At 33.5% G+C, this 15713-nt stretch overlaps 9 protein-coding genes across 9 annotated transcripts; 3 read left to right on the forward strand and 6 right to left on the reverse strand.

Moving 5' to 3' along the window:
- Positions 1 to 136: 136 nt before the first annotated feature.
- On the reverse strand, positions 137 to 2842 carry AC631_00303 (DEAH-box RNA-dependent ATPase; the record flags this gene model as incomplete). Its single annotated transcript, XM_015609133.1, has 1 exon — positions 137 to 2842. One exon carries the CDS (start codon positions 2840 to 2842, stop codon positions 137 to 139), a length of 2706 nt encoding a protein of 901 aa, XP_015469950.1.
- Positions 2843 to 2973: 131 nt separating this feature from the next.
- URK1 (uridine kinase) lies at positions 2974 to 4494 on the forward strand (the record flags this gene model as incomplete). Its single annotated transcript, XM_015609134.1, has 1 exon — positions 2974 to 4494. The coding sequence occupies one exon, from the start codon at positions 2974 to 2976 to the stop codon at positions 4492 to 4494; it is 1521 nt and encodes a 506-aa protein (XP_015469951.1).
- Positions 4495 to 4818: 324 nt separating this feature from the next.
- On the reverse strand, positions 4819 to 5316 carry AC631_00305 (uncharacterized protein; the record flags this gene model as incomplete). The annotated part of the gene is made up of 1 exon (XM_015609135.1): positions 4819 to 5316. The coding sequence occupies one exon, from the start codon at positions 5314 to 5316 to the stop codon at positions 4819 to 4821; it is 498 nt and encodes a 165-aa protein (XP_015469952.1).
- Positions 5317 to 6178: 862 nt separating this feature from the next.
- On the forward strand, positions 6179 to 7648 carry ALT1 (alanine transaminase; the record flags this gene model as incomplete). The annotated part of the gene is made up of 1 exon (XM_015609136.1): positions 6179 to 7648. The coding sequence occupies one exon, from the start codon at positions 6179 to 6181 to the stop codon at positions 7646 to 7648; it is 1470 nt and encodes a 489-aa protein (XP_015469953.1).
- A 149-nt stretch (positions 7649 to 7797) lies between these two features.
- Positions 7798 to 9678, reverse strand: AC631_00307 (GPI-anchor transamidase subunit; the record flags this gene model as incomplete). The annotated part of the gene is made up of 1 exon (XM_015609137.1): positions 7798 to 9678. The coding sequence occupies one exon, from the start codon at positions 9676 to 9678 to the stop codon at positions 7798 to 7800; it is 1881 nt and encodes a 626-aa protein (XP_015469954.1).
- A 115-nt stretch (positions 9679 to 9793) lies between these two features.
- On the forward strand, positions 9794 to 10837 carry AC631_00308 (uncharacterized protein; the record flags this gene model as incomplete). The annotated part of the gene is made up of 1 exon (XM_015609138.1): positions 9794 to 10837. The coding sequence occupies one exon, from the start codon at positions 9794 to 9796 to the stop codon at positions 10835 to 10837; it is 1044 nt and encodes a 347-aa protein (XP_015469955.1).
- Positions 10838 to 10848: 11 nt separating this feature from the next.
- AC631_00309 (anaphase promoting complex subunit 4) lies at positions 10849 to 12912 on the reverse strand (the record flags this gene model as incomplete). Its single annotated transcript, XM_015609139.1, has 1 exon — positions 10849 to 12912. The coding sequence occupies one exon, from the start codon at positions 12910 to 12912 to the stop codon at positions 10849 to 10851; it is 2064 nt and encodes a 687-aa protein (XP_015469956.1).
- Positions 12913 to 13137: 225 nt separating this feature from the next.
- AC631_00310 (mitochondrial 54S ribosomal protein uL1m) lies at positions 13138 to 13986 on the reverse strand (the record flags this gene model as incomplete). The annotated part of the gene is made up of 1 exon (XM_015609140.1): positions 13138 to 13986. The coding sequence occupies one exon, from the start codon at positions 13984 to 13986 to the stop codon at positions 13138 to 13140; it is 849 nt and encodes a 282-aa protein (XP_015469957.1).
- Positions 13987 to 14217: 231 nt separating this feature from the next.
- Positions 14218 to 15555, reverse strand: AC631_00311 (Rho GTPase-activating protein; the record flags this gene model as incomplete). Its single annotated transcript, XM_015609141.1, has 1 exon — positions 14218 to 15555. The coding sequence occupies one exon, from the start codon at positions 15553 to 15555 to the stop codon at positions 14218 to 14220; it is 1338 nt and encodes a 445-aa protein (XP_015469958.1).
- Between the last annotated feature and the right edge of the window lie 158 nt (positions 15556 to 15713).

Below are 15713 nucleotides of genomic sequence, written 5' to 3' on the forward strand. Positions count from 1 at the left end.
AGATAGTTATTAGATTAGAAAACGCATATTATCATATACTGGGTCCATATAATATCCAAATAATATAGAAATCAAGTTCAGTTCATATATTAAGGTTAGTTTGCTTTATTGTAAAAATCTATAATGTATATTATAACTATTTGAATTTATTTGGCCTTTTCTTGGTGGACAAGATATCCAAGTCTTTTTTGCTATAGTAATGTGGGGCTAATTCGTTCAACCAATTTTCATCTATTAACATACAATTTCTCATGAATTCCTTACTTGTGAGTACCAACTCATGGTATAATATAAGCTTCGGGGGTGGCTTGATAGGATACAAGACAGACGAAGGGTGTATAAACACCGCCTGGTTTTTTTTTAGAGACCTATATGAATCACCCATTTTTGATAATCGTGCTATGTTAGGAAAGAATCCCGCAGTTATAGACTTCTGTATCATGAGTTTCTTGTTCACATTATCATTTTCGACAACAGGAATTCCAGTTTTTTTACATAATCTCTCTAATTGCTGCCTAACCTCTTTCGAGCGCTTTAAAGTCTTATACTGGATGAAGTTATCCTGGCACCACTGATTCGAATATCCAGTATCTTGCCATTGGTCCCAAAGGTTTAACAAAGTCAAGTGGTCACCTTCATCAACCTGAAATGATTCTTTTTTCTTATCAGCTTGTTCTCGTTTATCTTTGGGCCTATAGAAGAGACTAGAACTTTCACTTAGCATAGAAATTATAGTCAATATTTCATTTGTTACCCCATAATTTGAACTAGATATCAAGCATTTCGCAAACATTGGATCAATAGGAAATTCAGCCATTTTTCTTCCAGTTTTTGTTAACTCTCCTTTGGAATTTAATGCTCCCAAGGCATAAAGCAATTCAAGGGATTTTATTAATGTATCAGAACTTGGAGGATCAATAAATTCAAAATTAATTAGATCAGTTATACCCAATGATAATAATAAAAGTATGATGTGTACTAGATTGACTCTCAAAATTTCGGGAGTAGGATTAGCTTGAATTTCATTGTAGAATGACCATTTTGTATATAGACGGAAGCATTTACCAGGACCGACTCTACCAGCTCTACCAGCTCTTTGATTTGCCGACGCACGGGAACACGGAACAACAACCAAGCTTTCCATACCAGTTACAGGATTGAACACATTTTCTTTTACATAACCTGGATCAATAACGTAAGATATACCTTCGATAGTAATAGATGTTTCTGCAATATTTGTCGCTAGAACAATTTTCCTGGAATTAGGAGGAGTTGGCTCGAATATATTCTTTTGAAGATCTGTTGGAAGACTTGCATAAACTGGACATATTATAAGGGGTTTTATCAGAGACCCTAATTTATGACATGCTTCTTCTAAGCTCTCTTGCATAGTTTCAATTTCATCTTGTCCTGTTAGGAAAACCAAGATATCACCAGGTAGTTCTTGTGTTGTGTGGATCTGAAAAATTGTTGTAAGGGCTGCTTGTATGTAGTTTGCTTCTGGATTTTTCGTATAATGGATATCAACAGGAAACCTTCTACCCGGAATATTAAAGATTGGTGCACCATCAAAATAATTAGAAAATTTCTCTGCATTCATAGTAGCTGAAGCAATGATTAATTTTAAGTCTTTTCTAATTTGAATGATGTCTTTCAAGAGACTAAGAATTATTTCGGTGGATACTGTTCTCTCGTGAGCTTCATCAATCATTAATGCTCCGTAGGAAGATAATTCAGGATCAGTCAAGAACTCTCTTAATAACATACCATCAGTTAAATATTTAATTAAAGTCTTATCGCTAGATTTATCTTCAAAACGAATACTATACCCAACTTCTTCTCCAATGGATACACCCATTTCATCAGCAATTCTGTTAGCAACGGAAGTTGCTGCAACCCTACGAGGTTGAGTACAACCAATTTTTAAAATTTTTCCATCATTACCCTTTGAATAGCCTGCTTCATGTAAATATTGTGGAAGCTGAGTAGTTTTACCAGAACCAGTTTCACCAACAACAATTAAAACTTGATATTTTGATATTGCATCTAGGAACTGTTCTCTGTATTTGTACACAGGCAATGACTTTCTAACTTCATCCATTGACGCTTTTTGTTTCGAGGTTTGGGTGTTCTCATCTGGCTTATCCCCTTCCAACGGCTGGTCTTGATCAAATGAAACGAATTGAGATTCATCAAAGACAAATTCGTAATCATCTTGATTAGGGAGGTTGATTTCATCAGTTGCAACAACATTTGAAATTTGTGCTTTGTTCAATTGATCTAATTCCCACTGGTTTTCATATCTATTACGTTTAGTTGTTTCCCCTTTTTCGGTCTTGTCATAGTTATTTTTTGCATTCAATGCATTCAACTTCCGTTTCTTGTCTAGCTTACCTTCAGTATTGAAGTAATCGTCTGGTAACTGATATTCATCGTTTCTTCCAATAGACTGAAGAGATTCATCAGTCTCTGTAATTATTTTGAATATTTTTTGTTTATATTGAAAGTCTTCTTGCTCCTGCTTAGTTAATGCTCTCTCTTTAATAACGGATTTATACTTCTCTATATCTAGTGATAAATCGTTTAATTTCGTAGTTTGCCTCTTTTTAAGATAATTCTGACGTGATAGGTCCCGTAAGTCATCGTAGTTTTCTTTTTGTTCTTTAGCAGCCAGTGCTTGCAATATTCCTGGGGAAGGCATCGCAACATCATCACCAGCACCAGGCCCAACTTTTAAATTAGACTTATCATCTTCCTGTTCATTGTCTGATTCAGAAAGCCATTGGTCTTCATCAGTCCTTTTTCTTCGTTTACCCTTTCCTTCCTTAATTTTATCTGACATAATTTACTACTGTTAAATGGTAAACAAAAATAAGCTCATCGAAAATTGCCTTTTAAATAAATCGAGAAAGTTTCAAAAACTGAAATCAAAATTATTTCCTTAGGAGAGTGGTATTTCCCAACGCTTTTAATATGCCAAACGAAACTTCCAAGGCTAGAAGGACATCAAGAATATCTCCATATCACGAAGATTCATCATCTTTTTTTAACATTGCTTCTGTAATAGAGCAACATAAAGATACCGAAAGAGTAAATACAGATCTTCAAACATGTTCGTATATTCCACCCTGGACGGAGCCTTATATCATTGGTATAGCTGGTAATTCGGGATCGGGTAAAACTTCTTTATCGCAAAAGATTATACAAGAAATCAATCAACCATGGACGGTATTATTATCATTTGATAATTTCTATAATCCGTTAAGTCAAGAGGAACGACAAAAAGCATTCAATAATGAATTTGATTTTGATACGCCAGAATCTCTTGACTTGGACCTTTTATATAAAGTAGTGAAGTCTTTGAAAAGTGGTGAAAAGACTGAAATTCCAATTTATTCATTTACTAAACATGATAGAACAGACAAAACTACTACAATTTACGGAGCTAATGTCATTGTCATTGAAGGAATTTATGCTTTGTATGATCAAAGATTACTCGATTTAATGGATATAAAGATCTATGTAGATACAGATCTTGATATCTGTCTTGCTAGAAGACTAACAAGGGATATTTTGTATAGAGGAAGAGATTTAGGCGGTGCTATGAAGCAGTGGGAGACATTTGTGAAGCCAAATGCAGTGAGATATGTTAACCCTACCATGGATAATGCAAATCTAGTTATACCTAGAGGTTTGGATAATTCTATTGCAATCAACTTAATGATCAAACACATTCAAAAACAATTAGCTTTAAAATCATCGCTGCATTTAAAAAGTTTGAAGAGTTTGGGTATGAATAAATTCAACATTGAAAGCTACGAAAGCCTTACTTTATTACCAAACAATAATCATACGAGAGGAATCCATTCCGCCTTGTTCAATATATCCACTGAGAGGTCTGATTTCATTTTTTATTTTGATAGAGTTGCAATTTTAATTATAGAGAATGCTATGGAAACCTTTACAAATTACAGATCGAAAATGGTGAATACCAATGGTAATTATCAATACCAAGGATTAGATCACGTTGACGAAATTTTTGCAGTTAATATAATTAGATCCGGAGATTGTTTTATGAATTCAATTAAGAAAACTTTTCCAGAGATATCTATTGGTAAATTATTGATTCAATCTGCTGCATTAACAGGTGAACCACAGTTACATTTCGAATCGTTACCATCAAATTTGGATAAGGTTGATAATAAGAAGATATTGTTATTTGACTCACAAATTATAAGTGGAGCTGCAGCAATAATGGCTATTCAAGTATTACTCGATCATAAGGTAAGAATGGAAGATATAGTCTTTTGTTCGTATTTGTCAACAGAGATTGGGTTGAGGAGGATTTTGAACGTGTTTCCTAATGTTAGGGTTGTAATTGGGAAATTAAGCACTATTGACGATAGTACGAAGTCATATAATCCAGAAAATTTTAAAGACACAGATTGGTGTTTCAGAAATAGATTCATCGATTCTCTTTACTTTGGTACTTGAAGTGGTTTTACGAATGAGAAATAGAAAGCATAATATTTATTAAATTTGAAACTATTAAGCTTGTAGGCCTGCTATCAAGAGATAGCAGTATCGTAACAGTAGAAAGCCCGAAGAAGAATTCTATTAGTCACAGCAAGAAGTAAATGTTGGTAAGAAAGCAAAGCAATAAAACATCCATGTGTTGAAACATTTTTGGCGTATTCATTAAAATCGTAATTCAGGAAAACTTCTTTCGTTATCTCATTGCACATCGTCTTAATTATTGTCGTTACAAAAGATTCGTTATTGCATAACGAATAGAAGTATCATAAATGCTAAGTATGTCTATTGTTCGGTCTCTATTGAGTTATCAATAGACCGGGGATTCTGAAACTTAAGGGCCACCGAGTTGCGTCTGCAATGCTTTTTAGGGAAATATAAATTTGCATTAAGGCCCCTACCTTCGCTAATCGAGCTTGATGGACATGTTGCTGGCTCAGAAAAAAAGGCTTTTTCATGCTTGGAATGATGCATAATGCTTGGTAATTCGCTGTCGAATGTATTTAGGTCGCAAATGGAAAACCTCCGTTTTGGAACCATTGCAAACACCTTATTATCGTCACTTTGTAGTCTGCATGTCGCCTCAAGCATATCATTGATTACAGGAGCCGATCTGGACTTTTTCAATTGTATGTTGTTGCGTACATCGTCCGGCTTCAAGCACGGATTTGAATTTTCATAGTTAGCATAACTCTTATCGATCAAAAATGCTGTGATGGGCTTGTTTGTATCGCTGTTATCCGAGACGTGCTCCAAAGCTAGTGAAAACCGTCTAGAACCCATTATTGCATAACTATACTTTATAATGCCTTTTTTTTGGATGATTTTCTATATTAGGGGATCCTATAATGAGATGAGGTATTAAATGCTAGCAACAATTCAATTGCCGCAACTTGATCTGCTAAATGGACTATTTATTCCGTTATATTACTATTATTCAATCAACCACCGATTGCACCTTCCAAATTTATTATATATTTACCCCTTATATCCAATATTTAGCTAGTAAAGTCTAGATCAATTGTATACTAGTCGTATGGTATATATACTGATAAAGTTTGCGACAGCAACATCATATATATCATTTGCTTACGTAACAAAAAGACATTCCATTATCTATTTCCTCAGCATACTCCATTTATTGAGTCGAACATATTTGTGCCTTACAATGCCGTGTTGATGGACCACAGCAAAGAGGTACCATAAAACCACATAGCGTGTAGTTTCAGGACCAAAGAGTTCTTTGAATTTCGCAACCACCTTGTCTCTGTAGTACAATTAGATAAAATTTGATAATTAGTACATTCTATATGAGTCACACTACTTAACCTGAGGTATGCTTTATTAATTACTGTATTATTCTAGTAGATATCTCTTTTGGCGCTAATATATAGATAGCGTGTTTTGCCATATACGGTGTAAGGCAAATAGTACAGATAGGAATATAGACGGGTATTTAAATCCGTTGGCCGTGGATATATTCGGTTACATTGTTAAGCTCGATTTGGTGAAAAAATCAAAGATAACCGGGGTAAAAGTATATAAGTAATTGAAAAGAACATAATCGTATTCCATATTACATTTCATTTTGACTTAGTATTCGGATACCATATAGAAGAGGTAACACAGAAAGTAATTAATTGGCATGTTGAAAAGGTTCGTTTCATTTAAGGCAGCTGGTAAGTTGAAGCTAGCAGATTTGAACAAACTGACGATAAATGCAAAATATGCTGTCAGAGGAAAGATTCCTATTAGAGCCGACGAGCTTAAAGAGCAATTAAATGACAAGAATAATGGTTTGCCATTTAAGGAGATCATTTATGCTAATATTGGTAATCCACAACAATTGGACCAGGCTCCCTTAACATGGTATAGACAGGTGTTATCTGTTTTGCAAAATCCCAAGTTATTGAATGCTCAGATTGATTATCCGAAGGATGTGATTGACAGGGCGAAGACATTGTTGGAGAATGTGGGATCCGTCGGTGCATATTCCCATTCACAGGGGAATCCACATGTCAGAAAATCCGTTGCAGATTTCATCACAAGAAGAGATGGGTTCCCCAGTAACCCATCAGACATTTTTTTGACTGGTGGTGCTTCTGCTGCGGTATCTTATTTATTACAGGTTTTATCGAGTAGTAATACTTCAGGGTTTTTGATCCCAATCCCCCAGTATCCGTTATATACGGCCAGTATTGCATTGAATGACGCAGTTCCAATTGGATATTACTTAAACGAAGAAAACAATTGGTCCACCGACCCTACACAGATTAGAGAGTTGATTAATGAAAACAACGAGAAGGGTATTCAGATCAAAGCGTTGGTTGTTATTAACCCAGGTAATCCTACTGGTTCTATCTTGTCATATGATAATATTGTTGAGATCATAGACATTGCTGCTGAACATGGAATAGCCATTATTGCAGATGAAGTATACCAGGAAAATGTATTTAAAGGAGAGTTTGTTTCTGTGAAAAAAGTTTTATCAAAGTTAAATGAGCTTGATCCTGAAAAGTATGGTAATGTGCAGTTAGCTTCATTACATTCCACATCTAAAGGGGTGAGTGGTGAATGTGGACAAAGAGGTGGATACATGGAGTTAGTTGGATTTTCGAAGGAAGTAAGAGATATCATTTTTAAATTGGCCTCCATTAATTTATGTTCTGTTGTGTCAGGACAAACTTTAGTAGAACTAATGATTAATCCTCCAGCTCCAGGGTCCCCATCATACGACTTATACAAATCGGAGACTTCCAAAATTAATAAAGATTTGCAGACCAGGGCCGATTTATTGTATAATTCTTTCATTGAAATGGAAGATATAACTTGTAATAAACCTATGGGTGCTATGTATCTTTTCCCTAAATTAAATTTCACTCCAAATTCATATTCAAAATTATTTAAATCTTCAGAACAGATGGATTCTACTATTGATGAAACATATTGCATTGAATTATTAGAGAGCACTGGTATTTGTTGTATTCCTGGTTCAGGATTTGGCCAAGTACCAGATACGTATCATTTAAGAACTACTTTCTTACCTCCAGGGTCAGAATGGATTAACAAATGGTCTAAATTCCATAATGATTTCGTCAAGAAGTACAAAAATTGAAAAGGATTTGATATTCTTTTTTTAATCTATAGAAGTATTGTATAAATATAATATAGTGGTAGAATAAATACCACCTAGGGCAAATTATATATTTTGTAATTGTGACTTTATTCAAGTAGAATAAGTAAGAATTTGATTTGAATTATAGATTATTGGGACTTTTTAAGGTCTAATTCAGTTTGATTCGTTTCAAAGTCACCAATGATACAACTAAATGCAATAATTAACCAAGCTGGTAGCCACCCCAATATTATAACAAACCAAGTCCAACATTGTAATTCATCCCATGAAGTAAGTAAGCCTCTCATCAATTTTGTAACCCCTTGATCTTCATGAATAAAAACCATTCCTATCAAATAAATGATGGAAATTGGACTTGACATAAGTAAACATGCAGCCACTTTAATCCTTGATAAATCCTTTTTGTTAAAATAATTAATTAGTTTACTAAATGGGTAATTTTTCTTTGTAGATGGATTATTGTTACCTAATTTCTTGAGGTTTGCATTGGTAATGATTGGTTGTACAAATGTAAGCGGTAATGCAAAAAAGCCGATAGATAACGCTAACGCAAAATGAACAATTAGTAAAGTAGTGATCAACATCGCTATCCAAAACAAAGACATTGCAATTAACATATAGGTCAATTCTTTGCTTAATTTATATTTCTTCAAACCCTGAATATTGAAATTAGGCAGAATTGAAATTGCAATACTATTGTATATAAGCCCATATAAGACGATAGTTACTCCTAATTCCTCTGAATCTGCTGACAACTTGATCAAATAGGGTAATAATATTGAAATAAGGAAACATATACCTTCCACACTGGTAAACATTATAAGCAATTTATTAATTGTTCCTAAAAACAAGCTCATTTCAAGACCACTGTTTAATAAACATCCAAAAGAACTAATAGCAAAAGCCACAGCAATTAAAATGGCTGACGGTAAGTACGTTCCAATTGATACAAAATGATTAGGCGCTAACATTAAATAGAAAAAGAACGATTGATGAAACTTCTCCAATAAATTGTTTACAGATCTAAAAGTTGAATCAACTATTCTTCCGAACTGTGTAACATCGGCAGGCCCAGAAGTACCTCTGGCCTTAACTGTAAATGCTTGGATCAGCCATCCAGAAAAAGCTTCACACCCAGGCGTGTTCCTGTTTAGTCCTGCTAAAGCCAAGTTCAAAATACCACTAAACAAAACACGTAATCTGGAGAAATAAGAATTAGTCAGTAATTGGTTTGCTGATGTTGATTGAATGGAGCACTGAAGGTTTTCATGACGTCCTACGGTATTCGCAGTATTTAATAAATCTAAGTTAGGTAATTGGCCGTTTAATCCTTCGTAATTTATTTCATAATAGTCAAAATAATCAGATACTCCTTCATACTCCATTACAATTGCAGCCTCAATTGAGCCTGCAGTTCTATCCAATGAAGTGTGATATGCTTCTACCCATGACCGCAACGATGCATGTCCATCTTCTGGAAATACTAATATGATATTCTTTGACCATATGGACATTTTATTAAAATATCTCAATAATGCAACACTGATTGCTACTCCACCTTCATTATATTGTCCAGTAGATGTCGTCCATGGAACTGCTAATACCATAGATTCAGTATCATCACCTCTAGGCGCATGCATTATACCATATAATGTGTTATTACCGTTTGGATTAATGTGATAAGACGTCTTTAGGCCAATGTCAGTCAACCATGTCTCCACTATTGAATTTCTTTCGTCGATTGGCTTATGTTCAAAGTCATGAACATCACCTCTATATCCTCTGACTATATTCCACTCACTTTCTCTGAAGTATGAAGTTACTTGTCCTGGCATTAATGCATTTTCAGAGATATACGTGTTTCTATAAAACCCTTCGTAAGGCAAAACAAACAACCATGCAATACTAGATACAGCAAGTAAAAATGAAATTACCGGAATTAACTTGACAACCTTTGGTATAAGTCCAGACTTATGGACCTTTCTTAATATGGTTTCAGCTAATGCCATATTGCTTACTTGTATATGCTTTAGTACTTGATTTTTAGATCGATCTTAAAAATTACGCTCAAATATTTTTTTCTGGGACAATATTGAAAAATCTCTATCAGTAATATTATGGAATATGGGACTTAGCATACGACAATATTATAAGCAGATATGCCGACGCATACATAGACTTCCACTTGACCATAAGACAATAGAATGCCTTCGACTACACTGTAAGAGTAAGTTCGTAACACAATTAAAGAAAGGTCAATATCAGCATACTTCTATCGACAAGAGTTCATTTGATAAAGGAATAAAGGTATTAGATGATGTATTGGTGAATGAGAATTACGATTCTCTTAACACCATATTAGATTTTATTTATAAAGAAGCTTTACCTCAACCGCAATGGGTTTCTGATTTTATGAAGTACAAGTATACAGCATTTAGGCCATGTTGGCCCCAAGTCCATTTGTTTAACGAATTAACTACCACACCAAAACAATCTAAGTTATACGAAGAAGCATTAGAGAAAGATAAGGATATGGATTTATCGTTGGTTAGCTACTTCGGAATTAAACCTGCATCAATTGATACTGATTTAAAGCCGCTAAAATTGGCTATTGATAAGACTTCACCAGTTAGTAAGATTTTACTGGAATTTAAAAAGCTTCATTCATTTGTATTCAGAAACCAAGAGAAATTAACGCATTTAAAAGTACAACCATTAGAGGTGATATATCCTGCTAACAGGTTTGGGTTACCAATTCATGTAACTCAGCGTGATAAGTTGTTGAAGCAGAAAGTGAACTATGCAAAAAGCTTATGTCAAGAATTTAAGCCTATATACGAAAATTCTTTGAACCATTTGGTTGAATTCGCCATATATAAACCAGGGAGTACCAAAGGAAATGATGCTTACAAGATAAATGAAAACTTTTTTAAGTACATGATTCGGAAGCATAATTATGAACGTGATAATTTAAATCCTCTTTACAAGCACCATCTAAGAAATAAAAAATTAATTCCGAATGATAATAATATTAGAAAATATATGAGAGAATATGTTAGGAAGCAATTCTATTATGATTCTAAATTAAAGACTTATAAAATGTGTTGGATGCAAAATTTTTATGAGAATGAGAAAAGAATTGTACCAGGTATCGAGATACCAAGCTAGTCACTTGATAATCATTTAAGCTCAAACACTATATAATTTTGTTTGTTAGAATCGAGCAAACACCCTATACGTCTGGACTTATCAGAGTTTATAGCTAAGTATTTTGGCTCTGAAACTCTATTTATTGCATTACCATTGAACATATTCCGGTTTATTGGTGAAATCGAAGCATAAGAAATGACGCTTGCATCTTGTAATATCACATCCTCAAAATTAAATGATTCTAGATAATACTTTGGTGAAGAATTAATCAATAATAGAATTTTACTTTCATCAATTATTTCGTATGTAATTATGGGATCTTGTAATTTTATTGTCCTCGATTGTATGTCAGAACTTGATAATGAAAACTTAATGAGAGATAGTGTTGATTCTTCATTGTTAATACATGATATAACACCAAAATTGGAACCACTAAAAATTTTCATTTTTTCTATGTGAGTTGATGATATATTCAATGGAATTAAATTGTTGAATTTTACAATAGACTTGATGTAATCCTTGACATTTATCAATAAATTACTTTCCACAACATTTTCTAGTTCGATAAATTTCTCCATTAAATTAGTTTCAACAGCGTCTTGAAGTAGAAGTTCGTTCATTGGCAATTTTATTTCAAAATAATTGAATAACTTACTCTTGAACAAATATTTGTTGAAATACTTAATTAGATTCGAAGTTTTATAATTCACATGCAATGATTTATAATATGAGTCTATATCATCTTCCTTAGCAAGCTTATCTATAACACCAATTTTAACCCAATTTATAAATTCATTAAACAACTTTTGCTCTTCGTTGACATCCCATATCAATTGATAAAAATATTTTAATAATTCCTTTGTCAACACCACTAATGAATTTATAGATTCTAAGTCTAAACCGAGATATCCATTCATACCATTATTACCAATTTCCATGCTTTCAAGCCATTTAACTAGACCTTGCAATAAATTCAAAATAATCAACAATCTTTCTAAGGATGAAACTAGTTGATTGAAACAGACTTTTCTAATCAAATCATAGATAGAATTACCAGTTTTACTCAACTTCTTCAAACCTCTTTCTCCCAACTGATTTAGCCAAAAATCTTTCAAATTTGTAGGGATTAATCCAGTTAATAATAAATCAAATAGAGAATTAATTACTTTGCATTTCAGTTCTTGATCAGTAGGAAAATTTGTAGTTAAATCAACGTTAGAATACAAGCTATCTTTAAGATTGGATAGGTGACGATCAAATAATTGAATAAAGGGCTTTACTTCTTCATTTAATAAAACAAGTTGCTCATTAATGTAATTCATAATTGATTTTATTTTACATGATTGTTGTATAATTTCCATCAAATAATTTCGAAGATAATCGCTATCAGGTATATCCAAGAACATCTTGAGTAGATATAACGAAGCATCACGCTGGTTATTAATAAGGAAATATTGATTTAGCAAATCCGAATTATCGGCATGGCATACAAATTTTAGATGTTCAGGACATTTAATGCTATCAACGGTAAAGAGACCATTGAACGTGATCGATAACTCAGAGTGTGATCTAATTGTAATCATAAAACTTAGCAGACCTTCTGTATCATTTATTACGTCTAGCTGGTAATTATTATTGTTACCATTAGTATTTGATGCATTTGTGTTTGTCGATATTTCATTGTTTAACGATAACTTGGGTAGATTAGCTAGAACATCTACTTTGAATAGATTATCAAATCTTCCAGGTTCCTCTAGAGATTTATGGCAGCACCAATTAATCAAATTAATTGACTTTTGTTCACTATTAATAGTGTTTGTCAATTTACCTGAATTTGAATCATAAATTTTGCAAAATCCGTCAATACCAGATACACAGAAGAATTTGCCATTAGGATTCCAAGAAATATCCAATATAAGGGACTTATTATTAATCGAATAGATTCTCTCTCCATTGATTCTGAATACCCAAATCGACATTCTATTCATTGATATGGCTAACAAATCCATTGTAGGACACCAACTTAATATATTTCCATCAGCAAAGCCTATAAACTTATTATACGCAATCACAGGAAATGGTTGAGGTTTCATTCTTCATATTTTTATGTTATACAGCTATTATAGAATTGAATTTACCCTGGGCGTCAAGACTATTTACATTTGAGATTGATAATTTGGGAACGGAAAAATCGATCTCGATTTTGATAAACATATTTTAAGACGAATATTATAAACTTCAAGTAACGAGAATGTTATATTTAATTAGTATTTATATACAAGAGCACAATTTACATGCTATATGAATTAATGTGCAAATCAGTTTCTAAAATTAATCACTACGGATGGTCCAATTGTAGATGATAAGCAAGTTTGACCAATTAAGTTTGGCTTCTTGGTACCAGGAGGTTGACAGCCGTAGATTGCATCCGAAGCCGCTTTCAAGTTTTGTAATATCTCTTTGTCACTGAAGTCACATCTACCAATTGGTATAGACAAATGTTGATCCCTCTGTTTGAAAGGTAAAGCACCCACATTTTCTTCCATTAATTTTGAAACATCTTCAGAAACAGTACCTTTTTTAGTAGAAGGCATTAAGTTCTTAGGACCCAAGTATCTAGCAATTGCTTTTAAATCTTTAACAATATCAGGTGTAGCGAAACATTGTGTGAACTCGTCTAACTTTACGTTTCCTGCTTTTATTTCTTCAATTAATTCTAAACCTCCAGCAGTTGCACCTTTTGCTTTAGCCTGTTCGAGAGATTCCAGTTCCAAACTGAAGACCAACATATTATTATCCTTTATTGGTCTTGGTAAAAAGACTGACCCACTTATTGGTTTAGAACCTTTATCAGGAATGATAGTCATTAAAATACTTAATGTGGTCTTCTTTGCTGGGTTTCCAACTTCTGCGGCTCTCAAATATTTCAATGCATTTGGTACATCCATATATAATGGATGTAACTCCGGATGCTGCTTATTCTTGTTCTTAATTAATTGCATTCTTTTCAACTTCTTTTTAGTCTCTTTTTGCTGATCTCTATTGTGCTTTTTCAATTTTGCTTCATTTGCATCATACAATCTGGACGTGTTTGATATGAAACGGATATACGAATGCGCTTGAGGCAAAGTAGCCACCGGTTTCATACAACCAGTTAATTTAAACATGTCTATGTTCTATATACTTGGTAGCTTACTTTTCATTATCGTTATGCCAAAGTTCTGAAAATTTTGTTCAGTATAAATTTTTCGGTTTCCGCACACAAACCCAAGTTTAAATAACCTTTTAGTATTAACCTATACAACCTATAGAAATATCCGTTCAATAAAACCCATCGCAACGTAACACATATAATACACATAATATACAATATCCAATTAAATAGTAAGTCATAACATTTATAGTTTCTTTGATTTCATTTTCATGGAAAAGTTTCTCTTTAGGAAATTTTGTTGGTCGTGAACAATCGGATTCTTAGCGATTAATACACTGTCTGCCGAGTTGTTTAAATGATTATAAATTGGGTCTTTGGTATCATCTGAATTTATCGAGAACGAGGAAGAGTTTCTGAATAAAGCAATAAAGCTCTTTCTGTTTGATTTCTTGGACTTTAATTCTGGCTTTACTGGGTTGGTGGAGTTCGTCGTAGAATATCCCGTAGCATCACTAATATCATTCATAGATATTGATTTCACATCAACGGATTTAGGATCAATTGGCTTGAGTTCAGCTGGCTTGGAATTGGAAAGCTGGTCGACTGAAATGGACAACGAAAAACGCTTTGGTTTTCCAGTAGCCGTATTACCTATTGGACTGTAGTAACTGTCAAGCAAAGTCGAAAATCTATTTGAAATCGATCTTTTTCTAACAGGAGAAGACTCAGTTTCAATATAGGTATCCGTACTGTTACCGTGATGCGTTATAGGACTATCAATAGACATTAACGAATTGTTATCATGAAGGTTCGCCACTTCAATAGAATACTCATTTATAAGAACATGTGAATTCTCTATTAAAGTTTGCAATATTTCTTGTAAGAATGGTAGAGCTTGAATGTTGTTGATATCACTGTTATCAAAAAAATAAGGCTGGAATATTATTGCCAAATTTATGCTTGACATCTTTGTTTTTACCGAATGCTCCATTATCAAGCTCAAATTGTAGACTATGTAGATGAACAATTGGTTTTTGTCTTGCGATCTTTCGCTTATCATTGACTGGACAACTTTTTCCACAAATTCGTTCAAAGGATTACAGTCATAGGACGTCTTGGCAGTTTTGAAAGAGTTAATACTCGCATCATCGTTGTGATCAATAACCAGTATCTGATTCAAATATTCGTTATAATGACTCTTGATTTCCTTTGTGGTTTCCCCGTCGAAGACACTAGTCTCATATAAATAATAATTTAAATATTTCTTAATCACTCCACTAATATCATGAGGACTTGGGTTAGCAGCAATCCAGTTTTCAACATTATGATTCGAAAAGTATTGTGATATTCTTTTTACTGATCCATTAACGCGAAATATTCCTTCAACCATTCCGTTAGATTGTAGGTAGTCAAAGCATTGCACTAAGCATTTAGGCACCTTAACGCTGAGCCCATCAACGCTTGTCGTCGTAAAATTAGATTCCAACTGTGAAACAGATGACCTGGAGCGTGAAAATGAAATTCGTTTGTAGGTAGAGGGTGCCGGAAACGAATCCACTGAATTATTTATGTTTAATGTCATTTCGTAACCTATTTACTAACAAACAAATTTTGTCAATATCGAATTCGTTCGATATAAATATGAGGAATTTAATTTGGTTTCATATTCGCTGGCTTGAGTAAGTCATGATACGCGTGAATATCTGGGGCATTGTGCTTGACCTTCCAACGGCTCCTCTC

The sequence above is a fragment of the Debaryomyces fabryi genome (genome assembly GCF_001447935.2).
Source record: "Debaryomyces fabryi strain CBS 789 chromosome Unknown contig00004, whole genome shotgun sequence".
Classification (NCBI taxonomy): Eukaryota; Fungi; Ascomycota; class Pichiomycetes; order Serinales; family Debaryomycetaceae; genus Debaryomyces; species Debaryomyces fabryi.